Below are 26,970 nucleotides of genomic sequence, written 5' to 3' on the forward strand. Positions count from 1 at the left end.
TTTTATAACTACTTATATTTTTATTATAATTTACGTTTTTATTATTAAAAAAAGCCTCGAACTTTTTAAAGTTTTTAATATTTTTAATAATAGCTTTAACGTCTTTTAATTAAAGAAAGAGAGCTTAGTAATAGGGCCCTAATATATAAAAAAGATAGGTTAGCGGGGCGGGGAAAGGACTTAATTACGAGGGCCTCGTCGCTATTATTATTTAACTAAACTTTTAATAAACTATATAATATATATATAGAATATATTATAAAAATTATATAAAACTTATTAATAACTATAAATATATTAAATATTTATATTTAAAATAAAATTAATAAAGGATTTAATAGCGTTAGCGTGCGTATATAGTAAATAAGGGTATATATAATAACTATAAAAAGTTAAAAAGAAAAAAAAAATAATAACAAAGCGAGGCTATAAGATTTTAAATATATATAAAGTAAATAAATAGCCTCGCTTTTATTAATTTATATACCGGAAATAGTAAACTATACGCTATTCCTAGTTAAGATTTTATTTATTTTAAATAAAGGAAATATTAATAATAAACGCGCTCTAAAAAACGCGTATCCTTTATATTTATTTTTCTTTTATTTATATTTAACTAAATCGGGCTTTTATAAAGCTATTCGGAGGTCCTATTTTAAGTATAATAGCTCCTTTATAATAATAATTAAAGGGTATATTACATAACAAAAATAAGGACTGCAATTTATAAAGTATTTATTATATACTATATTATATATATCTTATTTATATCCTATATATAGACCTTTCTCTTTTATTTATTTCTATTTTAATAAGTTAGGCCACTTTACTATACTCCGTATGCCCATTGCTATATACCATAACTCGTGACACTTTGAATATGGACTTTTTGCCGGGCCAGATATACATTTTCTTGGATAACCGTAAGATATTGTATGCCTACAGGGCAGCGCAGCGATGGCTTAGGGCAGAAATACAGGTACGTGAAACACGTCACCAATCTGTGAATCCCCTCGCCCCTTTTTCTAAGAACCATGTAAATAAGGCTGTTGGGCTTGGATCCGCCGAGACCTATTTCAGGATCTAGGACGAAAAGCTCGTCGTCATGTTCTAAAAACCTATCGATTGGGTGCGGGCTTCCGACCAAGAACGTCTCGCCTGAGCCAGAGTGGATTTTATACAGGGTCATGTCGTCAAAGAGCTCTTCTAGGGCCTCCACGGGAGCTGGGCTGATAGATGCTAGCTTTGTCAGCCACAGTGAGATGGATCCTGTGTTGGAGTCGACATTAAAGTCCCGATACCAAGGATATACTTGGCAAAGGTGTCTCTCCCGAAAGCTCGAGCCTCCCTTCAAAGCGTCTAATCGTGATTTCAGAGGAGTCTTTGTGGATAGGCTGTAAGATCTGAACGAAATTCTTGTGTCCGTATCAGAGACAAAATATCTAACCTTTTCGTCTTCAGGGGCAAGAGGAAACTTGACAATCGCGAGGCTGGGTCGATGACGTGAGCGCCTTTGAACTCTGACGTTGCCATTATCCGGCAGATCGCGTGACTCCACGAATAACTGTTCCCAAGATCGTTGTGTCTCCCAAGCTGGAAGCCAAGATGGATCACTTTAGGCAGTATGGCCTTGGGCAGCCAAGAAAAGATGGACTTTTCTTTCGTTGACCACGCAGTGCGCAATGAACCCAATAACCATCTGACGGGCTGAGATGTCGTAATTAGGTTGCAGAAGGTTGCAATTGTTTCTCAAGGAAACGAGGCCGAGAACGCCGTACAGTTTGTCCCGAAGGTCTGAAGCGCGCGATTTGGACGTAAGTGTCATCATTTCCCAGAGGCCAGTGGCGTTTATATGTCCTTGGGTAATGTACTCAAACCAAGGCGCTTCTGTGTTCTTCCAATAAACCTTGGTCTTGTTTGAGGAGTCGTTTTCCGACTTTGTCAGCTTGTGAGCCGTGGTATGATCCGCTGCGAAAATTACATCCCGAATTGGAATGAGAATGCGGGGAGCGAACACCAACTCCTGTATGATCCAAAGTCGACCGAAGTACCTCCGCTTCAATAGCTACAGGATATTCGGGATTGGCTGGCTTTGCGAGGACGTCACAGCATAGTCATGCGCTGTTCCAAGCTCATGGAGCCAGCGTCGCTCGGGCAAGCCTTCCAGATTATCCGATACCAAATCACTGCTCATCCAAGCCCATACTTGCGAGCATCTCGAGTAGATCTGATTCATTTTTGCCACTTGCGTAGCTCTCTCGTCCGTATTGTTCTGGTCGATACAGATTGCATCGACCCAGAGCAGCTTCATCCCTCGAGATGATCGTAAATATCTCAACATGTCGCAGCAATTCTTGGTTTGAAAGATTATGTCCCAGTGATCGCCAACGTAGACTGGTTGACAACTGTGTTCGAAAGTTAGTGAGTTTCAAGTATACCGGGACATCAAAGATGCTCATCTACCGTTCGGCGTCGCTATTCTCGTCGCCCCATGTATACGACACGGCGTCATAGTCAGGGAAGTGTGTATCCTTGTGTAATTCCAAGTCCACATGTATGGGATACGATTTGCCTTTGTCCCCGGCCGCATAGAGAACTGCAAGGCGGAACTCATCCAATGAAAGCGCAGTATCGATGCCCTGATCGGCAACGGGTGAATCAGAAGTTGAACCTGAAGCCGACCGAGCTCCTTAATCATCCTTGCTCTTATCAGCTGGCGAATGGGTTGCATTTCCCCCGGAGGTGAACGTGACTGTAGGTGGCCAACTAAGGTTGAGACTCCCATATTCTTCGTCCTTTGGTGCTACAAGTACAGGATGTGGCCGGTCCGCCGTCTTGAGTCGAGCGTGAGCCGAGGTTTGACATTTCTCGCATCGAGGGATTTGATCGTCCCCAACTTGAATGATAGGTGACATGCACCAGTCTGCATGCCAGCGGCTCTTATTGATGGTTCCTCGCGGCTGTGGGGGAGTCATGGTGATGAAACTGATGATGATTGCCGTATTCTGACTTGGAAATGATGGTTCTGGGTGAGTTGATGCTCGGTTTTACGGCATCCTGCTTTGAGGAAACACAAAGAGAATCAACAACGGCTGGCTTGGACGGAAAATGTGAAGGGCGAAAAATGCGGTGAAACTTTGAGGCAGCCTTCCAACCCTTTGCATCCTGCTCCTCTCCATCTACTCTGTGTGACAACTGGGTCAAGCCTGCCTCGGCTGGTGCAAAGCCAATAGAACTTGGACTTTCACAGCAGCGTGCGTTGGCGAGGTCTTCTCCTGCATCAACCAACCCGGCCACTCACAACCGGGCATGCAGGTTCTATAAGTTATTGTAGCATCAACTTGGAAGTCGTTATGGCAGCCAGAGTAGGTGATCATCGCTGAGGTGCGTTCCTGCCACATTCTGCTTCTGGGATGTGGAGGTGCAAGCGCACATAATAGTGTATGAATGCAGATGCTTCGAGATTGAACGCCTATTCAAGTAGTTACTATTGCTATTACTGGATGGATGACTGAGTGAATATATATTGACAATTCTGGAACAAATGGAACATCATTCGCCAGCATGGCCAAGTGGTAAGGCATCGCACTTGTAATGCGGGGATCCTGTGTTCGATCCACAGTGTTGGCACCAATGTTTTCTTTTACATTTTTGATGTGTTTGAATATGGCCATATAATGCAGATTGCTATTTTTGAATCGGATTGTAGTCGACGCGGTCGTGAGCAACTCTGTCCTCACTTCGCCTTCAAGGTTCATGCACAGACATTCTGAGCGATGGTTGGGGAAATATCGCGACATACATTGCAGCTTTGGGGTCGCAGCATATCCCCAACTATGGTGAGCACGGTGACGAGTTGCTATTACACCTAGGAACAAGCACTGGCGAATAAATGGCAGTCACAGTGGACCAAGCCGATGAGCGAAAGAAGTGTGAAAATTGAAATAACAATCCTATGGGGAGTGTGCCCATCCCTTTTGAAAGACTCCATTTTCCCAGACCCATTCCTGATATCCGTACCCTTCCCAACGCCAAAGCGGCCGTTAATCGTCGCAGTGTGGTGATACCTAGTACATATATGGTCTTACACAACCGACCCAATTTAGTTGTGGGCATGTGTATGAATGCCATCCTCGCGTTTGGTGACTGCATACGTCTTCCCGTTGGGAGCATCTACCTCAAGATCACCCCTGGCCCGGATCGGCGACATTTCATATAGACGCTTCGCGACGACGAAGCTGCCGGCAGCCCAGATCCAAACGAGAACACCAATCGAGCAGGTAAAGAAGAGGATCGGGACGAGTACAAGGAGGGCAATGCCAATCCAAAAGAGGGAGAAGACGATAGCGGCACCGAGAGCGAAGGCGATGGTCGAGGCGGAGAAGGATACGAAGACGAGGATTGGGAGGAAGGAAAAGATGAATTGGCAGAGGATGAAGGCCTGTAATTGATTCATTAGCATTATCTTCTGGCACGAGATCAAGTGGTAGATGGACGGGCTCCACGTACAAAGAGGAATGGCTGCTCCTGAGCAAAGTTGTAGGCGTTGCCGTACGCTCTCTGTCTGGTGTCGGAGCTGACGACCCGATTGATCTGTCGCTGGCCGTAGGCATAGACGCCAGCGGCGTTCTCCTTGGCCGAAGTCTTGTTATCGTTGTAGTCGCTGTGCGATGCCATGGTGGGCAATTGCTCTGGGGATTTATGGTAGAGGACGGATGACGTTCGTTGGTCGTATTTGGGGCGTCAGTGATGTTGAAGGTGGAGGGATTGTCAATCGGGACTTTGGAGGAGGTTCGTCGGGATAGTCCCCTTTTTCTTCAATCTGCAATTTGACGCCTCTTCTTAGCTTCCTAGGGATGAACGGGAGACTGCGATTCGAGAGGGGTCGGTCAAATGGTAGGGGTAGGCGCTCGCAGGGAGACACGGAAGAGACACTGGCGCAGCGCAGCGCAGCGATTATGCGACGGAATACTTGGTACAAGTAGCTCGGGAACGGCAAGCGGCAGGCCCGGGGAGTGTGCCGGACGAATGACGAAGGCACTTGTGTCTGGATGGATGCAAGAAGCTAAGAAGCTAAGAGCTACATCCGGCGATGGACAATTGGATGTGCAGCAGATGCTGACAGTAACACTTCTGACGTCTCCTTTCTTTGGCTGAAGAACATGAGGAAAGCTGGAGGTACGGATACAAGCTGCCTGAGTCCTGACCTCACCACCCTCAGGAAAGGACGGCAAGTCGCATTCCGCCGGGGCGCGTCATGCAGGTCGTAATTGAGCACTGCGTGCCTGCGTTCAGCTTGTCCCTGGGCTCTGGAGAAGTACCTGCCCCGTAGAGGAAGAAGAAGGAAAATGGCGCGCAAGCCACACGTTGCAGCATCAGCCACATCGACCCTGATGGATGGAGCTATCCAGTACGTACTCATCGTCCCCACAAAGAGGCAGGAGCTTGGGTCATCCGTCGACAAAGTACCCGTGCGCAGATCTGCACGAAACGGAAGGACCTTTCTCTCCGTCCGTTCTTTACTTCACCGTTTCGAAAGATACGGTCACGTGCTGTTTCGGCCGATGCGGAACGGCGGGGAACCGCCAGCCTGAGGACCACCTGCCTGCCAGCGGTTCCAATCTCCAGGAGAGCAGGAGCCAGGAGCAACTCGGAAAGGTTGCCGGTCCCCAAGTCCCTGCCAGTCTCGACTCTCGCGACCCTTTCATCTGTGACACCTGCAACGTTGAATCTGTCAAGAAATCTGTCAAAAAAATCTGTCAAGCTATCGATTCCATCAATCTTCTATTGTAAACACCGCCCTCGCATTATCTCAATCGCATCTGTGTTACTCGTCATCGACGCACTCCAGATCAGATCCCACCGACCGTGTTGCGCATGCTCCATCTGCATCTGCGAGTGCATGGGTCCCGATCCATTAACCGCAGCCTGTAGGGCCCCGGGCCGCGCGACTCTCGCACTTGGAACTGGGCTGGCTGTTGGCGTTGGCTTAGTTGCGTCCTGCAGCCCGGCAGTATGAAGAGCGGCGCCACCGAGCTTGGGGATCAGACAATAGTCCATCTTCGGACTGCATCTCTTTTGTCCAAGCGCCAAAACAGCCCTTGAGACATCTCATTACAGTCCCCGGGAATGTAGGAGGGAGAGAGAGGAAGAAAGGATCAAACTCTTCTCACTTACGAGTTAAACGGTGACTCCCCGGCGGTGCTCGTCATTCTGAAAGGTGTACCCCGTACCCGTACCCGTACCCGTACTCCATATGGAGACCGACGCCAATGCCATGAACGGCGCGCCGGAAAGGAAAGGGTCCACCACCTCACTCAAGGACGAAGTGACGGCTCTGGAGAACGGCGCTGAACGGCCCAAGATGGGCACCGCGATCCGCGGAACACGCATAGGTCACAAGAAGTCGAGGAATGGGTGTCAGCAGTGCAAGAAACGGCGTGTCAAGGTCAGTTCGGTTCCCCTTATTCAGGGCCCTGGTCTCTGCAGCAAGCCACGCCAAGCCATCCCCTTGAGACTGGGGACTGGTGAGGTTCATGGTGACTCCAATCGGTAACTAACAAACGTCCAGTGTGATGAGAGTCGGCCATGTCGCAACTGCGTACGGCACGACGTCAAGTGCAGTCTTGTCCTGACGCCATTCGCACCTCAGCTTCCTGCCGTGACCGAATCACCAAAACCGGCCCAAGATGCCGCGAGTACAGCAACACCGGGCAGTATAGGGGAAGCCTCGACGGCCAGTCGCCCAGCCAGCCGGCGCGAGAGACCATCACCTCAATTGTCTTCATTGAAAGACAAGGTCGCCGCCATCCAGGGGCTGCTGTCAGAGTTTACGGCTGAAGTAGATGCCCTCAACCAAAACGGCAATGATAACTACTCCAGCCCGGCCAATGGCTCAAGTCATGGAGACTCAGGAGACTCTCAGAGTATTTCACAAGCTGACTGGCTCACCGACATGCAACTCGTCCATCACTTTACCTCCAACACGGCTCATACTCTCTCTGAGAATCCAGACTTTGTACATCTGTGGACTACGACGGTTCCTCAGATTGCATTCGCCAACGCAAGTATTTCTCTACATCCATCTTTACACTCAACTAAGCCATCCAGGACTTTCTCCTCCACGGTATCCTCGCCGTATCAGCTATTCACAGAGCGCACATCAATCCCGAGAAAAGAGACGAGTATGCCAACTTATCAGCACGCCATCAGAACATCGCCCTGAGCCAGTTCTCGCCAGGACTGAGCGAGATTGGCGAGAACAACGCAGACGCCTATGTGCTCCACGCAATATGCATCTTCCTGCTCAACACCTACTCCATCGCCAACCCCCACGGGCCCATCACATCCAAGGACGTCGCCCAGTCCTTCATCCTACTACAAGGTTGGTGCTTCACCCATCTCACGCCTCTGTCATACTGACCTCGTCCCAGGCATCAAGAGCATTCTCACACTCCCCTTTGCCCACCGCTACATCTCCAACGGCCCATTGGCCCGCTGGCTCTACCAAGGCGGCGTCGAACCTGCCGTCGGAGGCAACTTTGCCTCGAAAATCGACGACCTCCTCACTCTCACACGAAGCATGGCCCCTTCAGACGACACAACAACCTGCCAATCCGCCCTTGAGGGCCTCAAAATCACCTTTGCCGCAGTCTCCGCCCCGCAACACAGGTCCGGTCTAGTCTGGCGTTGGGCAGTCTCCCTCCCCCAGCCCTTCCTCGAGCTGATGATCCAGAACCATCCCATGGCCCTCGTCATTCTCATGCACTACGCTGCACTTGTGCACGCATTTGAGCGGAACATGTGGTATCTTGTTGGCTGGGGCAACAACGTCGCCTCAGCTTTGGATCAAGCTATCCAGGAGCCATGGAGGGAATGGATTCAGTGGCCTCTGAGGTGTATCCGAGAGGGTGTTGATATTCGGCAGGTTGAGCCGTTCAAGCCAGTTCCGATTGAGAGCGTACCTAGGACGCAGCCACCCACTGCCGCCAACTTCAAGCTGGACCTTTTTAGGTTGGGCGAGCCACCAGCATGACGCGCTCGAGGATTCGGTTCAGACTAGACTACCTGGGTGTTTGATCAGTCTACCGGAATGGTCCCAACTGAGTCTCTCATGAAAAGGCGGTCCTCTCACGGAAGGCCCTTTTCTCAGGCTGCATCTGCACACCATCACGCGATGACGTAGCGAGAGATTCTGGCGATACAACTTCTCCACGACGGCTCAAGATGGGCAGGAATACGCTTCGCTCGCTTGGATAGCATAGGCATAGGCCGAGCTTCGGCTGTGGCCCAGCTTTGCCCGGCAAGAATGATGTGGCGGCCTGGGTGTCCGCGAGACAACATGGCCTCGTTCGGACTGAGAGGTCGACCCGGTTAGAGTACCAGCTGCATGTGCGGCACTACGCAGTAAAGGACTCGTGAATTCATACAATGGGCCAGTTACAGTCATCGAGCGATGCAACGCGCAATGCTTGAGGCTTCAAAGAATCCATCAATATGGCGGCATTGCATAGAGGGAGGCATAGAGGGAGCCTGGGGAGCATGGGCAATGTAGGTCAGCACTTGAGCTACGCCAACCTATGAAGAGAGTTAGGCAGGGGAGGAAACAGGTACAACACCGTTGACCTGCAAAAACAATTTCATTGAAAGAAACAATCTGGCAGTCCTTATGACACCACGTGAAACATTGGAGCCCCAGCAATTAACATCCATCAACTCAATAGGTAGTATTTAGTTATGCCATCAACCAGCCACATACGCAACGGCCTGTCTCATGTTCATGTTGAGGACCTTTGCGAGCAGTGCCGAGATATGAGGAACGGGATGCGAGGCCCCCGCGGCACAGCAACAACGCAAAAAAGAGTCAAAAATGGGTTCAATTGAGTAGCAACTCAAAAACGATGCAAAGTAGAACGAAAAGCAAAAGCAAATGTCCCTAGCAAGGCTCGAACTTGCGACCTTTGGATAACCCCTAGATGATCTAGAGTCATATGAATTTAATATGAGACCAACGCTCTACCGACTGAGCCATAGAGACTGTTTGATGGTTAGCTAAGGGCGATTAGGGCTCTAGCTAGCATTGCGCGGTGAGCCTGTAGCCCGTGCGCCATCCCGCGCCCCACCTCGCTCTTCCGCCGCGCTTCGGCCTCCCGCCGTTAACTTCGGCCACCTCGAATCACCGCGAGGACTTCAAAATTCCACCGATTCGCGTACTGCTTGTCTTACAATGGGTAGAAAATTTGCATCAGCGTAGGATAGGATCAGCTTGGTTCTCTTAGCCAAGCTTCCTACTGATACCCAACTATTAGGCAATTTTTTCAAGACCGCGAGGACACTTGCGCGTTTCTGACAGTGACACACCACAAGATGCTGCCAAACTCTCCGTCTCACTCTTGCTGCGCCACCGCTGCCTTGTCGGTTGAGTTCCTGGGAAGATGGGGGGGGGGGGGGGGAAGAGCTGGAGTAAGGCACCGCATTCCATCCCATCTCAAGTCCATCTCTCAGAGCCCTGAGGGGCTGGACTGGAAGCAGCAGTCACATGAAACGAATAACACAAACCCAAGCTTTCTTTCTCTTTGTACAACCATAGTAAGTAGTCTTCGACATGGGATGATTGGTTTCCCCGCGTCCTTACCGCTGCCATTCACAATGCCGATCTCCACATAGCTATCTATGTTTACTACGCATCCCATCCGTCTTGGTCCTCCCTTCACTCCGTGCCCAAGTCTCTCCGCCTCCGAGTGAATCCATATACCGACCATAACCTACGTACATTCCCGTCTCGTAGACGTCTGTCGCCCAGCCGGACGCCCAGACGCCAAGAAGCATGAACCATCACCAAGCAATCACCACCTCGTCTTCCAACGGACAAATTCCCATTGGCCCGTCGGTCTCATTCCCTACTACGCTTCCCCGGTCACCGTCTCACCTCTCGCCGTCTTGGAACCCTTCCTCGCGAGGCGAGACCTCTTTCTCGGCCCCTCCCCTTTGCATCTTTCACGCTACTCTCGCTCGCAGACTTGGCGAGAGCTAAGAGCTACGCGCGACTGCAGCGTCATCCCGGCTTCCGGCCTGGAGGTTGTTGGTCCGGCTGAAGGGGCGATCCCTGATGACGCCTCCCACTTGCCCACGCCTCGAGTGAGGTGTGTGTATGAGATGAATGATGTATATATCATGCTCATGAGCACCGTTCAAGTTGAGATTGTTTTCTATCTATTTTATCAAACACAGCAGACAAGCAAAGATTCGTAGTAGGTCAAAGCTTGCAAAACGATACCCAGCACACCCGATATCACGATATCCCAACATCGACTTACACCACCACAACTTCAACATCACCACCACCTACCAACACCATCATGACCCTCACCACAGAACCCAAGCCTTCCCAGGCTCCCTCCCAAACCCACGAAGCCGAAGCAGACACCCACTCCCTCCACTCAACCCCCTCCTCCTCCTCCTCAGCCCGCTCAACAATCTCCCGCCGCCTCTCCCTCACCCGCACCCTCTCCTCCCTCCACCGAACCCGCACAAACACCACCACCAACACCGTGCGAGCACCTCCCGCCGTGAAACCCCCCAACAAAGGCTTCGGCGCAAATCTCCACAAGATAACAACAACAGCCGGCATCCCCTTCAACAAAGCCGCAAACCTCGTCGGCGCAGAAGGCTGGTTCCCGCAAACCATGCCCCGCGAGTGCGCAAAAGCAGCACGCATCCTCCACGCCTTCACAGACCTCGGCCCGGAACCCCCCAAGACCCAAGGTCCCCTCCACCCGCTCGGCATCACCCGCCGCTCCATGGTCACCATCCCCCACCAGGTCCTCGCCCACTGCGCCGGCCTCGCCATCTTCAACACCCTCCGCGCGGGCGCCTACATGGGCTCCCTCGCCGCCGGCTCCGGCATCGTCGTGGCGCGCAGACCGGATGGAACCTGGTCCCCCCCCTCGTCGTTTGTCGTGTCCACCCTCGGCGCGGGCTTCATGTTCGGCCTCGACATCTACGACTGCGTCCTCGTCCTCAACACCGCAGCCCAAGTCGCAGCCTTCACGCACCCGCGCGTCTCCCTCGGCACAGAAGCCTCCGTCGCCATCGGGCCCGTTGGCACAGGCGGCGCAGTGGAAGCTGCCGTCTCCAAAACGGCGAGACCGATGTACAGCTACATGAAGTCCCGCGGCCTCTGGGCGGGCGTGCAGATCGACGGGACAATTATCCTCGCGAGACAAGACTGCAACAGCGTGGCCTACGCGGACCGCCGCATCTCGGCCAAGAAGATTCTGCAGACGCAGGCCGAGTGGCCCGAGGGGTCGATGCCGCTTTGGCAGACGCTGATGGCGCTGGAGGGGCGGTATTCGATGGATCCTGCTATTGCGAGGGAGGTGGCGATGATGGGGCCGCCGGGGGATGCTACGCCGCCGCCGCCGATGGAGGATGATGATGTGCCTGCGCCGGCGTATACGCCTTCTGTGGCGTCGCAGTTGAACTTGAACTCGTATGGTGGTGGAGAGGAGGGGATTACGAACGCGCCCAAGGATGTTGAAGAGGAGCCTGTTTTGGATGAGAAGGAGAGGCTCAGACGGGCGGGATACTAAGTTGTGGTTCGGCTTCTTTGCCCCAGCATGGTTTGTCTTCTGGACGGATTTCTCCAACGAATTTGCCTTGGCTTGAAAGATCTCTGTAGATTGAGCATCATTTCTCTTGTATTTGGGGTTACGGATTATGGCGCGCAACATTATATAGACTGTCAAAATAATCTCCTATAGCACGATATCAAGATATTACGAGTTTGCTTTCTCAAATTCTTAGTATTTGCAACTATCATATCAACAATCCACAATGCAAGAGTGGGGAATCAAATGAGAGAATAAGCTTCCGGTACTTCGCCTCGCTGGCCAGGAACTACCTTGACGCTCGCCAGCCGCACATGTCAGGGATGCTGTCACTTCGGAGTAGAGGCTGTGAAGTCTAGACCTCAGTTGACACAATGCAAGAAAGAGCCTGGCCGAGGCTGTCAAGCTGCACATTCACCACTTGGGTTTCGAATGCCGTGAACAAAGTTCATCTGGACAGCACGCTTCCTCTGACATTGAGATTGCCGCTCTGTAAGCTGGCGGTCAATTTCACCGTTGAGGCCCTGGCACCCTTCCGTTAGTATGCGGAGAGAGATTGGCATCTTACTAAGGGCCTCCGTTCCTCAACACGCTTCACACCAACAGGCGGCATTTCATCGAGGTCGAATTTAGGGTCCTCGTTCGATGCTTACCGTAGCTGGCCCGTCTTGAAATCGAGAAGTCGTGGTTGGGCGAGGAGAATAAACACTTTTTAATGATCGGTTATTGCTTCACCGCATGTCGCGTTGTCATCACTTCAGGCTGTAACATTATCGATCCATGTCATGTCGTTAATCAATGCCAAGTCAACGTCAAGTAACGTCAAGGCATGCCTTGCCATTATCTCTATCGTGGTCCCGTCTAGCCTTAGTCCCGTACCCTCGTCATACAAACTACAAGTACAAGCCCTCAGGCTCACTCTCCTGCTTGGTGCGAAGGACTCTCTCTCTGGCCGACCGGAAGTCTGCCATTTGGACGCGCATACGGCGTTCACGAAGAGCCAAGAGACCAGCCTCTGAGCAAATGGCCTTGATGTCGGCACCAGAAAGGTCGTCCTTCTGCGAGATGAACTCCTCAAGGTCGACATCGTCGTTGAGCGACATCTTGGATGTGTGAAGCGTAAAGATCTTGCGCTTGGTGTTCTGATCGGGGTTCTCAAAGAGAATCTTTCTGTCGATACGTCCGGGACGGATCAGGGCGGGGTCGAGAGTCTCGATCTTGTTGGTGGCCATGATGACCTTGACGTCACCGCGGTCGTCGAAACCGTCAAGCTGGTTGAGAAGTTCCAGCATGGTTCTCTGGACTTCACGCTCACCGCCAGATGTCGAGTCGTAACGCTTCGTACCGATGGCGTCGATTTCGTCAATGAAGACAATCGAGGGAGCATTCTCGCCAGCGACCTAAGCTTGTTAGTAATCAATTGGCATGGCAAAGTCATCAAGACAAACGTACCTGGAATAACTGGCGAACGAGACGGGGACCGTCACCGAGGTATTTCTGGATAAGTTCACTTCCCACTATACGCAGGAAAGTGGCAGACGTCTGGTTGGCAACGGCCTTGGCAAGCAGCGTCTTTCCGGTACCGGGAGCACCGTAGAGAATGACACCTTTCGGCGGCTTGATACCCATCTCCTCGTACAGCTCCGGATGCAGCAGAGGAAGCTCGACTGACTCTCTGACTTCCTGGATCTGCTGCTCCAAACCACCAATATCGGCGTACGACTCCGTCGGGGCCTTGTCCAGCTTCATCACACTGACCAGGGGATCAGCATCGTCGGTCAGAACACCAACAATGCTGACGCTCTTGTGATGGAGAAGGACACTGGCGCCAGGTTCCAGCAGGTCCTTGTCGACGAAGCTCATGATGCTAACATAGTACTCGGGACCAGTTGTGCTACTGACAATCGCGTGGTCATCGTCAATCATCTCCTCCAGCGTGCCGACGCCCATGGGGCTGCCACGCATATCGTCGACACGACCACGCTCGTCTGCCATGCGGTCGACATCACCCTCGGGGCCAACGGCAGCACCCTCCTTGACAGCCTTGGCCTTGCGAAGGCGCTCTTGGTTCTCGACGTATTCCTCTTCAAGGATCAAGTGATCGTGGATTCGCTGCATTCGTAGTAGACGGAGTTTGCATCGACTGGTGGGGAAGACGGCGGGAAGCTTCGCAGCGGCGCTGGTGCCGGCCGCCTTTCTCTTCTTGCGACCGACTCTGGTGGTAGGGCGTGGGGGAGGCTCGTACTTGGGCTTATCCTTCTGTATCGCCAGTCAGCCTCTATTCACCTTTTTGTGTTGTTATTTCGAATTCAACGAACATACCTTCTTATCCTTTTCGTCCTTTCCATCGCCTCCACCACCCATTCCTGACTGGTTTTGACCCTACGAAGCTGTTAGACTGTGGCTGCCACGTTTCGGATAGTGATGCTCACCATCTTGTGCCACGAGGAGCTCCAAGAGCTCAGTGGGAGTGCGCAGAGGTCTTTTTTGTGTTGATGGAAAGAAAATCGGGCGATCCTCTGATTCAGGGAGGTGTCGGGGTGTCGTCAATGAGCTTGTGATGATGATGGTTGTAGGTGGGTTCCGGAGATGGAGATGGAAGCGCAGGGGAGCAATGGAAGGCAAGGCTGCTGCTGCTTGCGTAGGTAATCAGTGCGTAGCAACACCGGGGACCACTGCAGGCGGCAGGAAACGCGACGCTCAGCTTCCCTGTGTCACTTGGGCCGGATCGGGAAAGAGCGGGTCTGATCACGTGCTCGATGGACGCGATTACCTAAGCGATTCTGCTGAGTCAGTCTCCCAAACTGTATGGGCTCGATCATCTCCCTTAACCCTCTGGGATTACAGCTGCCAGGAAATAGAGAATAGAGAGCAAGAATACTTACCTAGCCTTGCTCGGAATTTTGTTTTTATGAAGTAACACCATTCATTGACTGGAGTAAATACTGGCTGGTTGATCCCAAGCATGTTTTGCGTTGCTCTCTCTTTCATCTTACCAAATCACAGCTTGATGACGTTTAGAAGACTACCTTACTTTGAGAAATACACCAGAGGAGCTCACCAGCTTCTGCCAATACAACATTCCATACGGAGCCAACTCAGATTCCAATGATTTTCTGTATGCAATGAAGAGTCTGTACGATTCATAGGCGTCATGGAGATGCTCTTGAGTCAAGTGTGTTGAGTGAAGGACGCCTATCTAGAACTTGCCAATTTGCTCCTTATTTTCACGTCACCTTCCCCGGCCACCCTGTCAACTAGAATCAATGAACATCGGTTGTAAAGTGAGCGAAACTAGTTTGACTGTATCTTGAGAGCGGCCCTAGGAAATTTCTCCTGGGTCCAATATGTTGGACAGGTAGTACTCGAATAATCACCTACAAGGCAAAATAGTCTGGGTAGACTGCAGAAAGCATAATTAAATATGTTGACCAACACCCAATAGGTAGACACTGACAGTTTATCGCTGAATCATTTAGAATTGCATTGATACTTCAGGAAACCTAGGCCATATTCGCTAGCAAAGCTGAACCAAAGTTCGGCGCCCCTCGCACAGAGTTCGGCTGATGGCTGTCTGTCACATTTGTGTAAGTGAGGCCTCGGTGACACCGAGGGTCATGGCGTCTGGTTGGTTGGTTGGTAGGTTGGGCTGCCAAGGTCAACCTCAGTCCCGACATCTCCTAAGACTATATGACTGATATGAATTTCTTTGTATGTTGCAAGCTGTTCATCTGCTTTGATTACCTTGGGTATTCAAAATATGACACATGTTGATTGAGAATCGTTGGTGTAACCGGACGGTAAAAGTGACAGGTCCGGTGCTGCTTCCCTCGCCTTACCTAAGCTTGAAGGTACGTCTTGTGCTCTTGCACCGTTCCCGACCCCGCCTTCTCCCGCACCTCAGCTCCTCCAGCGGGCCAAACAGCTCCCTGGAGGCTGACGGCCCTGACAATCCCAGGGCGCTAAGGTGCGGTAGTGGGCTGGCACGGACCATTCCAGCATCATCTGTCGCTGAAGGGGGGAGGGGCACGTCCACCGGGCTCTCCTTCTCCTCTCAGACGAGGCAAGCTGCGACTGGAAGTTGGGTTCCGACACTGAACGGTCTTTTGCCAACACCACCACCAACATAACTTTGCCTCGCTTTCTTCCCGAGAAACACCAAATAACAACACAACGCGATCTCGAATCACACGGCTCGAAATCAACTACGATACATACTCTTCAAGTATACGTCTCGAGTCCTCACCACTACCCACGCTACTGCTACCTTAAGAATACATACCCATCGACAACTCCCATCGAACCCGCAACATACCTACACCATGTCTGGCCCCAGTCCCAGGGAGAGACGGATCGGAAAGGAGTTGATGGACATTCGAAACGACAAGGACAACTCTGGAGTGTTTGCTCAGCCGCTCGACGAGGCCAACTTATTGCACCTGAAGGGCTCCTTTCCCGCACCACCCGATACACCATACGCCGGCGGCTTGTACGAAGTCGACATTAAGATTCCCGACAGCTACCCCTTCAAGTCTCCCACCATCAAGTTTATCACCAAGATCTGGCACCCTAATGTCAGCAGTCAAACTGTGAGTCTTTTCCCCATCGCCTTGTGGTGGTTGTTTCGCCGTCTTCCACTACACACATGCCCTCCATCGCAACTGGTACCAGAGATGCTGACTGGAATAGGGCGCCATCTGTCTCGACACACTCGGCAGTGGCTGGTCTCCAGTGCAGACGATAAAGACGGCACTGCTCTCCCTCCGTATGCTGCTCGAGTTCCCGAACCCCAAGGACCCCCAAGACGCAGAGGTGGCCAAGATGATGCTGGAGAACCCCGAGGGCTTTGCGAAAAAGGCACACGAGTGGGCCGTTAAGTACGCTGGTGCACCATCAAAGGATTTTGACACAACAAAGTACAAGCAAGTTGCTTCTGAAGTAAAGGAAGATGACGCCAACAGGTCTGTTTCCAAGAGTCGGCTGCACGCTGAACGAAGTCTACAGCACAGAAACCACGCTTAAGGAGACAAGGCTGACGGGTTCATAGGTATGCCGGCTACAACAAGGATCTTATTGATCGCTTCGTCGGTATGGGATTCGAGCTCGATGCTGTCGTTGAGGCCTTCACCTTTATTGGAATCGACCGCAATGGTGGCATGGACTATGAGCTGGAGGAGGCATACCTTGGTGACATCACCGCCCACCTTCTTGGTGAGCAATGATTCGACTACCCGACAAAAGGCCGCTCGATGGGCGAGCGAGGTTGAGGGCTACCGGGCCATCACCTCGTTTGATCCGAGGGCGATATGAGTACAAAGTCACGAACATGGCAAATCATGAGACGACGAGCAGCATTGCATCAAGTTTGGAGTTGGTCTACATCTAGAGTTGGGCATTAGTGGAATTTTGGCTTTCGTGGCGACAGGTTCGTTGACGTTGCGGTAGGGGAAATTCGGAGTGATCTGGGCTCAAATAGCTCGGGATACTGCCTTCGAAGAACTCACTGCTTGCGCGCTCGTATGAATCTCTTTGCTTTGACGGCAACGTGTCGCATGTCTGGTATCCAGGCGGGAATAGGGACGGTTGGTTTGAACGGGGCACGGAGTATTTGCCTGCCTGAGCGTTTGGCTCTGGCAGTTCCGCATCGCGGTCTTTTGGCGTTTTGGGCACGCGGGACGTTTTTGGTTTCTTCTACTCTTCTTCCATCACTGCTTTCCAGCAGCTTTTAGCAAGGGTGTTTTCTGTAAGATACACAGGTAGCTCTAGCTTACGTATGCTTCTCGCATACCGACGTCGCATCGGCTTTAGTAGTTGGCGATTCAAAATCAACATCATCCAACATGAAAGCTGCATTCTTTCCTTTGATCCGGATACTGGTCCCCATTTTTTCTGGGCCGAAGCCGCTTCCCCTCGGGGTTCGGGGACGGGACCCTTGTTGATTTTACACAGTACTCGGGGGTCGTATGGGGAGTCGTACGACGGCAAGGGCCCTACATGCCGAGATGGCGCGAAGCACAACGAATGGGGTCTGAGGGGTGAGATAGCGGGTAGCATTGCATATATCTTTGCGGTAAAAAAATAAAAAATGTTTATAAGCTTGGGGAATTGGAGATACAAAAACGGGAGATGGAGAGTGAATGGAAGAGAGAACCCGCATTATTTTGAGGAACTTGTTCAAACTTTCCCATTTCTTCCACTTTCCTTCCTTTGCTTGCCCTGTTGTTCCTTGCCCAACCTCCAGTCTATATCAAGTTATTTGGGGCAACATGTTCAAACACACACGCACACGCACTCAGCGCAACCCGCACAATGCCAAGGCAGCAGCGCGGTCCGTTATCCGTCGGCAACGATACGAGGGGACCATCCCGTTGACTACGCTCTCAACACAAAGGTCTCTTCTTTAACATGTTACATACACAGCTGAAGCTTTCCCCTTCAACGTCTGGAAGATATGATGTGGTTTATGGTTTTTTACAAGAGGTCGCGGCGGACGAACTCGTCGTAGAGGGCCTTGCCGAGGCCGGCGGGGGAGGGCTCGACAATGACACCGGCGGACTTGAGCGCGGAGATCTTGGAGTCGGCACCGCCCTTGCCGCCGGAGACGATGGCACCGGCGTGACCCATGCGGCGGCCGGGGGGCGCGGAGATCCCGGCGATGAAGGAGACGACGGGCTTGCCACCGTTGACGGTGTTGTTGGCGCGGAGGAAGTCAGCGGCGTCCTCCTCGGCGGAACCACCAATCTCGCCAATCATGATGATGCCGTCCGTCTCCTCGTCCTTGAGGAAGACGTTGAGGCAGTCGATGAAGTTGGTGCCGCTGAAGGGGTCACCGCCGATACCGACAACGAGGGACTGACCGAGGCCGGCCTGGGTGGTCTGGTTGACGGCCTCGTAGGTGAGGGTGCCGGAGCGGGAGACGATACCGATGCGGCCGCGCTTGTGGATGAAGCCGGGCATGATGCCGATCTTGCACTGGCCGGGGGCGATGATGCCGGGGCAGTTGGGGCCGACGAGGCGGGTCTTGGATTGCGTCTTCAGCATGTTGGTGATGCGGACCATGTCTGGGGGATGGTGAGTATTCGAGCTGCAAGATTGCTACAAAGCTTCAAATCCCCTCAAGCTTCAAAAGTGAAGCTTTAGAGGGGTGTGAAGAGGGCAAAGGGAGCATACCATGCTGGGGGATACCCTCAGTAATGCAGACGACGAGGGGGATCTCGGCGGCAATAGCCTCCTCGATACCGGCGGCGGCCAGAGGGGGGCTGTTTGGATTCTAGGTCAGCATCCTGACTCTCCGAGTGACTTTCTATTCGACATTGTGGACTCAACGTACGGGACGAAGATGGCGGTGGCATCGGCGCCAGTCTCCTTGACAGCCTCGCTGACATTGCCGAAGACGGGGAGACCAAGGTGCTCCTGGCCAGCCTTCTTGGGGTTGGTTCCACCGACGACCTTGGTGCCTGTACATGTACATTGATATCAGCTTCGGAGTGTTTCCTAAGTAAGGTTTTGCGATGCGCGAGAGATATGGGTCGCGCAGTTGCTTCGGAGTTATTATCGCGTACCGTAGTCGATGGCCTGTTGCGCGTGGAAGCTGTGTCGCAAATTGTTGTTAGCTGGACTGATCTTGTTTCATGCCTATCAATCTGCGCAGGCGCGGACAAAGTAAATATCGCCAGATATGCCTCTCCCCAAAACACCCAAACAGGGGTGGGAAAACATGTGCTACTGAGGTAGCTGGCTGCTCGGGCGTCGGAGGAAGATAGCACCACTTACGTTCCCTGCTTGCCAGTGAAGCCCTGGAAAAGCACCTTGGTCTCGGAGTTGATGCGCAGGTTATCGATGGTCTTGGTGTAAGGGCCAGCTGCCGAGGCGCTGTATGCACGCTTCGCGGCTTGGTTCAGGAGCTTGCCTGCCGGCCGCATCTGTCTCAGGGACTGCATCTTGGGCGATGTGTGTGTATGTGTGGGTTGAAAGACGTGCAACAGCGCAGCTTCGAAAGAACCGCAGCGCCAATTAAGAAGAGGAAAGTATTGGGATTTGGAGGAGGATCTCGTTGGTGAGAGAGGATGGCAGATGGCGGCTATCGTGGGGAAAGGGAAAAAGAGAAGATAGCTGTGGCTGCAATGCAAATTCACGTCACTTTCCGAAAGAAGGGTCAAACTCGCAGTAGGGGAAGGCCAGCAGCAAAACTTGAACCGAGCTCTTTCGCTTCTTTTGCGAGACAACCGGGTCTGCAGCAGGCGAGCCACGACTCTACGAGGCAAGCACGGGACCCGAACGCCCGGGAAAACCCGTGGCCCAATTCGGTGGTTCGGTAAAGGGAATGATCCGGTCGGACCAATGAAAGCCGCGGCAATCAGCACGGCTGAAAGATGGGAACATTGGGAAGGCACCCAAGGGCACCCTGCCAGCTGTGCCTGCCACCCCCTCCTGCATGCGATGGTACGTCCAGTACGTACCGACTTTGACATGCAGATTTGACGTGTGGCGTCTCCGAATGGGTGAAGCTGTGGCTAATTACCCCACCATCCCAGCGACCTGCATTTGACGGTTTCCTCCAAAATTTCTAAAGTGATCGGACAGTCAACTCTCCAAATCCCAACTACACTCCGACTTGATGACTCTGACGACTTGACGCTACGGGGGCGAAATCACAGCAAACACGCGATCAACCTCGAATCAAAATTCTAACACCACAATAAGACGAACGACCCAAGAGACGAGCGCCCACCGAACTCAGATTACCCCCCATACATACCCCTCAAGATGGCGACCACCACCGTCACCGTCACTAAGGGACGGTCCAAGACCGACAACCTCCCCCCAGTGAACGAGCGCTTCCTACGATGCTGCGCAGATGTTGCCAATGCCCTCATCGAAGACCACGAGGCTATCAGGGACCCCAAGAATCCGCCAAAGGATCTCAACCTTAATTCTCTGCGCAACAAGTTTTCGAGGAAGCACAAGCTCGCCAATATCCCTCCCCTGACGGCCATTATTGCTGCGATCCCTGAGCATTACAAGAAATACATCCTGCCGAAGCTCATCGCAAAGCCAATCCGTATGCTATCGCCCCATATTCCCCACACAAACAGGCGCATGCTCACCATACCTGCTAGGAACATCATCGGGTATTGCCGTAGTGGCGGTCATGTGCAAGCCTCACAGGTGTCCGCACATTGCTTATACGGGTAACATTTGCGTCTACTGCCCCGGCGGTCCGGACTCCGACTTCGAATACAGCACTCAATCCTACACTGGATACGAACCCACATCGATGCGAGCGATTCGTGCACGTTACGATCCCTTCGAGCAGGCCCGCGGTCGTGTCGACCAGCTCAAGTCTCTAGGTCACTCAGTCGACAAGGTGGAGTACATTATCATGGGTGGCACATTCATGTCACTGCCGGTGCCGTACAGGGAGGACTTTATCGCCCAACTACACAATGCGCTCAGCGGATATCAGACATCGAATGTGGACGAGGCGGTGGAGGCTAGCGAGATGAGCAACATCAAGTGTGTCGGTATCACAATCGAGACGAGGCCGGATTACTGTTGGCAGCCGCATCTGACGGATATGTTGCGATATGGCTGCACGAGATTGGAGATTGGAGTCCAGTCGCTGTACGAAGACGTTGCGAGAGACACGAACCGTGGCCACACCGTTGCCGCGGTCGCCGAGACGTTCTGCCTGGCCAAGGACGCCGGCTTCAAGGTGGTCAGCCACATGATGCCTGATTTGCCCAACGTGGGAATGGAGAGAGATCTAGACCAGTTCCGGGAGTACTTTGAGAGCCCTGCGTTCCGTACGGACGGCCTCAAAATTTACCCGACTCTCGTCATTAGAGGCACTGGCCTGTACGAGCTGTGGCGCACAGGCCGATACCAGAATTACACCCCCAACGGCTTGATCGATCTGGTTGCACGAATTCTGGCACTTATCCCGCCATGGACACGTATTTACCGAGTGCAGAGAGATATTCCTATGCCCTTGGTCACGTCTGGTGTAGAGAACGGCAACTTGCGCGAACTGGCGTTGGCTAGGATGAAGGATTTCGGCACAACATGTCGAGATGTGCGGACGCGCGAGGTCGGTGTTAACGAGGTCAAGAACAAGATTAGGCCGAACCAGATCGAGTTGGTGCGACGAGACTACACAGCCAACGGCGGCTGGGAAACGTTCCTTGCCTACGAAGACCCGAAGCAGGACATCCTTGTTGCCTTGCTGCGTCTACGAAAGTGCACCGAAAAGTACACGTATCGGGAGGAGCTCGTTGGACAGCCGACGAGTCTGGTCAGAGAGTTGCACGTTTACGGTACCGCGGTGCCGGTACACGCCAGAGACCCGAAGAAGTTCCAGCACCAGGGTTTCGGTACGCTGCTGATGGAGGAGGCAGAGAGGATTGCAAGGGATGAGCATGGCAGCGAGAAGATTAGTGTTATTTCTGGAGTAGGTGTGAGAAGCTACTACGGTAAGCTCGGGTACTGGCTCGATGGACCGTACATGAGCAAGTGGCTTGATGGGCGGCCAGGCCCCGATGAGGCTACATGAAGCAATGAATGAGATGCCTACTGATGGCGAATCGATTCGCCCCGTGGCCTCTTCATAGCCCCTAGCTCCGACGACTTGAAGCTCTGCTTTGCGTTGCGCGCCCGTCACTAGGGATAGGCTCAGTCTTGTCCTGGGTCTATCGAGAAGCGCATTTGCAACGACCGTCGTCTAATGCTGCATCCTGCCTGCCTGCCTTTCTTCACGTTGAAGGCTCAGAGTGGATGTAGGGTGTGGTATGGGCTACTGCGCGCCCAAGGTGTGAGATGGAGGATGGAAACTGAGGGAAGCTTAGGGTGCTTCACTTCCCAGCTGCAGCGTCAAGCTTCTCTTCGAACGCGAGAAGGCACTCAAGTACACCAGGTCCTCCGTTGGTTTCGAGGGTGGTCCATTGGTCCTTGGTCATGCGCTTCAGGACGTAGTTAGATACCGTAGAGTGATCGCGCTGATCGGGCCGTCCAATGCCAACTGCTATCCTCGCCCATTTTGACTCTGGGTAATCTGCCTCGCGGAGACAGTTGTTGACGCTCTTGATGCCGTTGTGGCCTCTGTGACTGCTCTTCCACTTTCTCGTCTTGACGAAGCCTAACTCCTCTTCTAGATCGTCGTGGACGAGGATGAGACTTAGGTCTGCTGGGTTCCGGGTGCCGAGGGTTTCCTTCCATGCTTTTGCCAACCATTTTCCGGTTACGTTCATGACGGAAGGGCTCTGAATCATTGCGTATTTGGGCCCGAATGAGGCCAGGCAGGAGCTGCCGCCGAAACGGCCTCTGTGGAAGGCGGGCTGAGAGGGGCCCAGGAGTTTTTGGAGAGAGTTGAGAGCATGGTGGCCGGCAGAGTGAAGGGTGTTGTAGTGTGGCTCGGGATTTCCCAGGCTGATGAGGAGGAACCGAGGTGCGCTCATTTTTATTTATTTTCTTTGATGCTGTGTGTAATGTTTTGAAACGTATAAATTGAAATGGAATGATGGTGTTGAGAATTAGAATGAGAGGCTATAAAGTTCGGGACTTGTAAGGTTATTAAAGACAGGACTGTAGATATCTCCGGGAGCATAAAAGAATTTGAGGCCAATCTCCTACTAGGTAGTCTAACAAGGTATGCACAAAAGACCTGTATAAGCACCTTGTGTCTGCACAAAGAAGCTTCTGGGCTAAATTGGCCTCGTGCACGGCTGCACAATCTTGCCTTACCTAATCACCAACGCTGAGTCACCGGGGAGTGAACAGTCGGAAAACGGCACTTGTGCCCACCGTCTTGGCTCTAGCGGCCTTAGGTAAGCACCATGAGAAAGGCAGGAAAGGCAGCCTACAGGGCTGAGCCACAGAGCTACCCGGCGCTAAGAGAAGCTAGCACCAACAGGGACGTGGCGCAGCCCCAAAGCCTCTGTTCGCTGACGTCGGTTTCCGTTTCTGGGCGCTGCTCAGGTGCAGTTGGGTCTCCCCAGCATGCTCAGGTGCTGTGCTCCAGGTGCATTGAGTGATTCGTCCGCGCAATCAAAACCGCATTTCCTTTCTCCCCCTCCATCACCCAAAGCACCACCCCCCCATCAATCCAACTCCGGACGACGAAACGGCCTTCCTACGAACAACAATACCTGCCGAAACCACCGAGTGATCAGTTCACACACGTTACCCGCTCGAGCATTATAGTGCCTTTGAACTTTTATTCCAAACCTTAGCACTGAGTACGGAGAGGAAACACACAGCAAGACAGCCAAGATGTCGTGGGCAGGTACGACTTGAGAGTCTTGGATGACCCCTCCTCGAGCGCAACCTGAGCAAAAGGAAATAGAGGACCACCAACCAAGGATCTGGGCTGATGAGATTTGGCTACAGGATTCAAGAAAAATGTCAACCGTGCGACGACGCAGGTGATGATGAAGACGGGTGAGCCCTTTCTGCCCAACTTACAGTCACAAATACGGAGAGGTTCTGATCTTGGCAGGCCATGTGGAGAAGACCAACGACCGCGACTACGAGGTGGAAGAGAGGTGGGCTGTACCCTATCCCCAGGGCCGAGATACTGGACGAAACGAATAAAATACTGAGACTTTTTTTGGCAGACGATTCAGAACCATGGAGACGGCTTCCTTGCGGTTGCAGAAGGAGGCGAAGGGCTACTTGGATTCATTGCGAGGTGTGTTGCCGGTCTACGACTACGGACCCCCTGCCAAGGATGACTGTGGGTTAACTTTGGTTCAACAGCCATGACTGCTTCCCAGATGCGCATTGCCGAGACGATAGACGCCTTTTACGGAGACTCTGGTGCGAAGGACGGCGTGAGCAGAAGTTACAAGCAGGCGGTGGAGGACCTTGATGCCGAGACTATTAAGGCGCTGGACGGTCCTTACCAGTATGATCACTTGCGGCACCATGGCAACCAGCATATTGGCTAACATGTCGTTTAGGCAAACCGTTCTCGAGCCCATCTCACGCTTCTGCGCCTACTTCCCTGACGTAAACGAATGTCGGTATAATCCAGGCTACACTTTATGTCAAATTGCTGACCCTTCCCAGGCATCAAGAAGCGCGGCCACAAGCTCCTCGACTACGATGCACTACGCGCCAAGGTCAAGAAGCTTGTCGAGAAGCCCGACAAGGACGTGACCAAGCTGCCCCGCGCCGAGAAGGAAATGGAAATGGCAAAGGCCGCCTACGAGCAGCTCAACGAGCAGCTGTCGTCGGAACTTCCCCAGCTCATCGACCTTCGCGTGCCGTATCTTGACCCCACCTTCGAGGCCCTCGTCAAGATCCAGCTGCGCTTCTGCGCCGAGGCGTACAGTCGCATGGCGCAGGTGCAGCAGTACCTGGACGCGGATACGAGAGAACAGTATGCGCAGGGGCAGCTGGATCAGCGTGTCGAGCAAGTGCTGCAGGAGATCCGCGAGCTCAGCATCAGTGGCACCGTGTGAGCGAGATGTTCATTCTTTTTTTGTCACTTTCCGCGTCTTGATCTGGGGTGATGGTTTTCACTCAAGAGTCTGCTGATAATGGGAGGGGAGTTTTTTTACACGAGCATGGTCTAGGAAGGGTCAAGGCTTTTGGGGATTGTAATAGAGAAAAAGAAACGCAGCCCCCTAGACTTTGCGAGTCACGACGGGAGGAATTTGGGAAAATTACCGAGTCCCATGACGACTTTGCATTCATGTATGAAAAATGATTTTTTTCTTTCTTTCTTAATCAAGGGTATCATTGGTTCAACCGTTACGCTTTCCGAAGCGTCCCCCTTTTCTCCCCAGTACATGTTTTGTGCCGTTCATTCCTCACCATGCTAGTCTGTCTTCAGCCTCAGCTTCAGCCTCAGCATCAGCATCAACTTCAACGCCTCTGAAGATTCTTCATCTCAGTTCCACGCAGGCAAATCTTTGCCATTCCCCACACATTAGACGCCTCCGCAACACCCCATCCCCTCACCGAAGACTCCCGCGCCTTGATCCCCGCAGCATAAACAGCGGGCTCCTAGCCCTGTAGGCCATTGTGCGCGCCAAACAGGTCGCTCAAGCTCAGCTTCCGGCCTATGGCCTGCATCGCGGGGCCCAGCTCCTCTTCGCCGCCTGGGCCACCGGGGCCACCGATACCAGCCACGGCATTCTGCTCCTCGGCGAGGCGGACGTGTTTCAGCGTCTCGGAGATGAGGGCGGCGTTCATAACGCGCGTGTCCTCCTTGTCTGCGTGGATCCAGATGCCCATGACTTTGTTCGTTCCCTCTGCCGCCTCCTCGCTTGTCCCGCGGAGGCGAAAGATGTAGATCTCGTCCATGACTTCAAAGTCATCCACCTCGTTCAGATCGAGAATCACATTCTCCAGGCCGCGGCGGTTGAGCACAAAGATACACGCTCTCGGATTCGGTCGTGACGCGCCGGGGACGGGATCCTGCATGCAGAGGAAATAGGTCCCCTCGATGCCCGTCTTGTCCCAGCCCGGAAGGGTGGGGTTGAAGGTGTAGACGACGGCGTTGGCGGCGATGGAGAGGGTTGAGTTTATGGAGGGGAGGTAGCGGCGGAGGACGGAGAGGTTGAGGTCCGTGTTTGTGCGGTTGAGGAGGGCTGGGTTCGGGTCCGGGACGGGGTGGGAGTCGATGTAGTGCGCCGCGTCGGATTCGTAGTCGGATTGGACTGGGCGAGGGCCTGAGATTGGGTTGCCTTGGGAGGAGTGACGGGCGTGGGCGCCGCCGCGTCGGCGGGGGGTTGACCGGGACATTTGTGGTGGTGGTGATGTGTGTGTTGTGTTGCGCGGAAGTGCGAGCTCAGCGTCGTGTTAATGTTCTTGTCTTGGAGTAGTAGCGTCGATTCGTGAGTCTTTGGGGTTGGCGAGTGTTTTCGGGAAAGGAGACGAGCAGATATCGTGAAGTTGAAGGTTGTGGTGTTGTCGACTTAGGTTGTCAGGTGTAAGGTGAGCAAGGTGAAGCTTCGGAAGAGGCGCACCGGATGAGGTCAGTGTGCGAGGTGGATCTCCCCCGTCTTCAGGCCGCAGGTGCCTTATCGGCTTATCGGTGTCTTATCGCAATAAAGCAGCCGAGTCTACCCCGCCAATCCCAGCGCTGTGGCAGTGCAGAAATGCAGAGGGGTCCCCTAGCAACCCCCCTGTCATTCCAGCGCAGCGCTGTCAGTGACTGAGATGCGACCCCCCTGGGAAAAGATGCACGTCACCGGTCCTGCGACCCAGAGACGAGGCGTCCGACGACAGGAATCTGTGGATGAGAGATCCCGGCGACAATCTTCCCTTCCCCAGTCTCTTTTCCCTCCCTTTCTCTACGGATACTCTAGACCCGGTACTGGGATACTTTCTGCAATATCTTAGTGAACAAAGCTCA

The 26,970-nt window shown here is 52.9% G+C and overlaps 11 protein-coding genes and 2 non-coding genes across 13 annotated transcripts; 6 read left to right on the top strand and 7 right to left on the bottom strand.

Annotated features, from left to right (window-relative positions):
* Window positions 1-2,065: 2,065 nt before the first annotated feature.
* Window positions 2,066-2,612, bottom strand: BDZ83DRAFT_593490 (heterokaryon incompatibility protein-domain-containing protein; the record flags this gene model as incomplete). Its single annotated transcript, XM_060506631.1, has 2 exons — window positions 2,066-2,405; window positions 2,464-2,612. Coding segments are annotated over 2 exons (489 nt in total), but the record flags the coding sequence as incomplete, so codon positions are not given.
* Window positions 2,613-3,558: 946 nt separating this feature from the next.
* BDZ83DRAFT_t311 lies at window positions 3,559-3,630 on the top strand. Its single transcript has one exon. It is a non-coding gene; the product is annotated as a tRNA-Thr (tRNA).
* A 342-nt stretch (window positions 3,631-3,972) lies between these two features.
* On the bottom strand, window positions 3,973-4,785 carry BDZ83DRAFT_184204 (uncharacterized protein). Its single transcript, XM_060501543.1, has 2 exons — window positions 4,510-4,785; window positions 3,973-4,441 (listed from the first exon to the last, which is right to left on the bottom strand). Exons 1-2 carry the CDS (start codon window positions 4,675-4,677, stop codon window positions 4,103-4,105), a joined length of 507 nt encoding a protein of 168 aa, XP_060357950.1. The 5' UTR covers window positions 4,678-4,785; the 3' UTR covers window positions 3,973-4,102.
* A 1,492-nt stretch (window positions 4,786-6,277) lies between these two features.
* On the top strand, window positions 6,278-8,035 carry BDZ83DRAFT_593465 (uncharacterized protein; the record flags this gene model as incomplete). Its single annotated transcript, XM_060506627.1, has 4 exons — window positions 6,278-6,448; window positions 6,572-7,067; window positions 7,103-7,384; window positions 7,434-8,035. 4 exons carry the CDS (start codon window positions 6,278-6,280, stop codon window positions 8,033-8,035), a joined length of 1,551 nt encoding a protein of 516 aa, XP_060357951.1.
* An 895-nt stretch (window positions 8,036-8,930) lies between these two features.
* On the bottom strand, window positions 8,931-9,037 carry BDZ83DRAFT_t312. The gene has a single exon. It is a non-coding gene; the product is annotated as a tRNA-Met (tRNA).
* A 1,321-nt stretch (window positions 9,038-10,358) lies between these two features.
* BDZ83DRAFT_593474 (uncharacterized protein) lies at window positions 10,359-11,591 on the top strand (the record flags this gene model as incomplete). Its single annotated transcript, XM_060506629.1, has 2 exons — window positions 10,359-11,465; window positions 11,508-11,591. The coding sequence occupies 2 exons, from the start codon at window positions 10,359-10,361 to the stop codon at window positions 11,589-11,591; spliced, it is 1,191 nt and encodes a 396-aa protein (XP_060357952.1).
* A 911-nt stretch (window positions 11,592-12,502) lies between these two features.
* BDZ83DRAFT_758297 (proteasome regulatory particle subunit Rpt2) lies at window positions 12,503-13,973 on the bottom strand (the record flags this gene model as incomplete). The annotated part of the gene is made up of 3 exons (XM_060515010.1): window positions 12,503-13,009; window positions 13,062-13,868; window positions 13,932-13,973. 3 exons carry the CDS (start codon window positions 13,971-13,973, stop codon window positions 12,503-12,505), a joined length of 1,356 nt encoding a protein of 451 aa, XP_060357953.1.
* Window positions 13,974-15,835: 1,862 nt separating this feature from the next.
* Window positions 15,836-17,107, top strand: BDZ83DRAFT_184325 (ubiquitin-conjugating enzyme). The gene is made up of 3 exons (XM_060501544.1): window positions 15,836-16,198; window positions 16,299-16,570; window positions 16,657-17,107. Exons 1-3 carry the CDS (start codon window positions 15,932-15,934, stop codon window positions 16,829-16,831), a joined length of 714 nt encoding a protein of 237 aa, XP_060357954.1. The 5' UTR covers window positions 15,836-15,931; the 3' UTR covers window positions 16,832-17,107.
* Window positions 17,108-17,636: 529 nt separating this feature from the next.
* On the bottom strand, window positions 17,637-19,986 carry BDZ83DRAFT_712971 (succinate-CoA ligase). Its single transcript, XM_060511627.1, has 5 exons — window positions 19,383-19,986; window positions 19,172-19,200; window positions 18,940-19,066; window positions 18,780-18,868; window positions 17,637-18,670 (listed from the first exon to the last, which is right to left on the bottom strand). Exons 1-5 carry the CDS (start codon window positions 19,547-19,549, stop codon window positions 18,081-18,083), a joined length of 1,002 nt encoding a protein of 333 aa, XP_060357955.1. The 5' UTR covers window positions 19,550-19,986; the 3' UTR covers window positions 17,637-18,080.
* A 389-nt stretch (window positions 19,987-20,375) lies between these two features.
* Window positions 20,376-22,161, top strand: BDZ83DRAFT_758300 (ELP3 family histone acetyltransferase; the record flags this gene model as incomplete). Its single annotated transcript, XM_060515011.1, has 2 exons — window positions 20,376-20,670; window positions 20,729-22,161. 2 exons carry the CDS (start codon window positions 20,376-20,378, stop codon window positions 22,159-22,161), a joined length of 1,728 nt encoding a protein of 575 aa, XP_060357956.1.
* Window positions 22,162-22,459: 298 nt separating this feature from the next.
* On the bottom strand, window positions 22,460-23,062 carry BDZ83DRAFT_593473 (peptidyl-tRNA hydrolase; the record flags this gene model as incomplete). The annotated part of the gene is made up of 1 exon (XM_060506628.1): window positions 22,460-23,062. One exon carries the CDS (start codon window positions 23,060-23,062, stop codon window positions 22,460-22,462), a length of 603 nt encoding a protein of 200 aa, XP_060357957.1.
* A 614-nt stretch (window positions 23,063-23,676) lies between these two features.
* On the top strand, window positions 23,677-25,069 carry BDZ83DRAFT_797730 (BAR domain-containing protein; the record flags this gene model as incomplete). The annotated part of the gene is made up of 7 exons (XM_060515905.1): window positions 23,677-23,889; window positions 23,994-24,044; window positions 24,103-24,148; window positions 24,221-24,294; window positions 24,363-24,510; window positions 24,566-24,624; window positions 24,675-25,069. The coding sequence occupies exons 1-7, from the start codon at window positions 23,877-23,879 to the stop codon at window positions 25,067-25,069; spliced, it is 786 nt and encodes a 261-aa protein (XP_060357958.1). The 5' UTR covers window positions 23,677-23,876.
* Window positions 25,070-25,460: 391 nt separating this feature from the next.
* BDZ83DRAFT_184658 (Dcp1-like decapping family protein) lies at window positions 25,461-26,564 on the bottom strand. The gene has a single exon (XM_060501545.1). It carries the CDS (start codon window positions 26,355-26,357, stop codon window positions 25,617-25,619), a length of 741 nt encoding a protein of 246 aa, XP_060357959.1. The 5' UTR covers window positions 26,358-26,564; the 3' UTR covers window positions 25,461-25,616.
* Between the last annotated feature and the right edge of the window lie 406 nt (window positions 26,565-26,970).

Source organism: Colletotrichum acutatum (assembly GCF_030867785.1).
Source record: "Colletotrichum acutatum strain CBS 112980 chromosome Unknown BDZ83scaffold_218, whole genome shotgun sequence".
In the NCBI taxonomy this organism is placed as follows: Eukaryota; Fungi; Ascomycota; class Sordariomycetes; order Glomerellales; family Glomerellaceae; genus Colletotrichum; species Colletotrichum acutatum.

Coding starts and splice junctions, on each gene's coding strand:
- BDZ83DRAFT_184204 (XM_060501543.1), bottom strand. CDS start 4,677: ATGGCATCGCACAGCGACTACAACGATAACAAGACTTCGGCCAAGGAG. Junction 4,442..4,509: donor AGGAGCAGCCATTCCTCTTT/GTACGTGGAGCC, acceptor AATCAATTACAG/GCCTTCATCCTCTGCCAATT.
- BDZ83DRAFT_184658 (XM_060501545.1), bottom strand. CDS start 26,357: ATGTCCCGGTCAACCCCCCGCCGACGCGGCGGCGCCCACGCCCGTCAC.
- BDZ83DRAFT_184325 (XM_060501544.1), top strand. CDS start 15,932: ATGTCTGGCCCCAGTCCCAGGGAGAGACGGATCGGAAAGGAGTTGATG. Junction 16,199..16,298: donor CTAATGTCAGCAGTCAAACT/GTGAGTCTTTTC, acceptor TGACTGGAATAG/GGCGCCATCTGTCTCGACAC. Junction 16,571..16,656: donor AAGGAAGATGACGCCAACAG/GTCTGTTTCCAA, acceptor ACGGGTTCATAG/GTATGCCGGCTACAACAAGG.
- BDZ83DRAFT_712971 (XM_060511627.1), bottom strand. CDS start 19,549: ATGCAGTCCCTGAGACAGATGCGGCCGGCAGGCAAGCTCCTGAACCAA. Junction 18,869..18,939: donor GCCACCGCCATCTTCGTCCC/GTACGTTGAGTC, acceptor GAATCCAAACAG/CCCCCCTCTGGCCGCCGCCG. Junction 18,671..18,779: donor TGAGGGTATCCCCCAGCATG/GTATGCTCCCTT, acceptor ACCATCCCCCAG/ACATGGTCCGCATCACCAAC.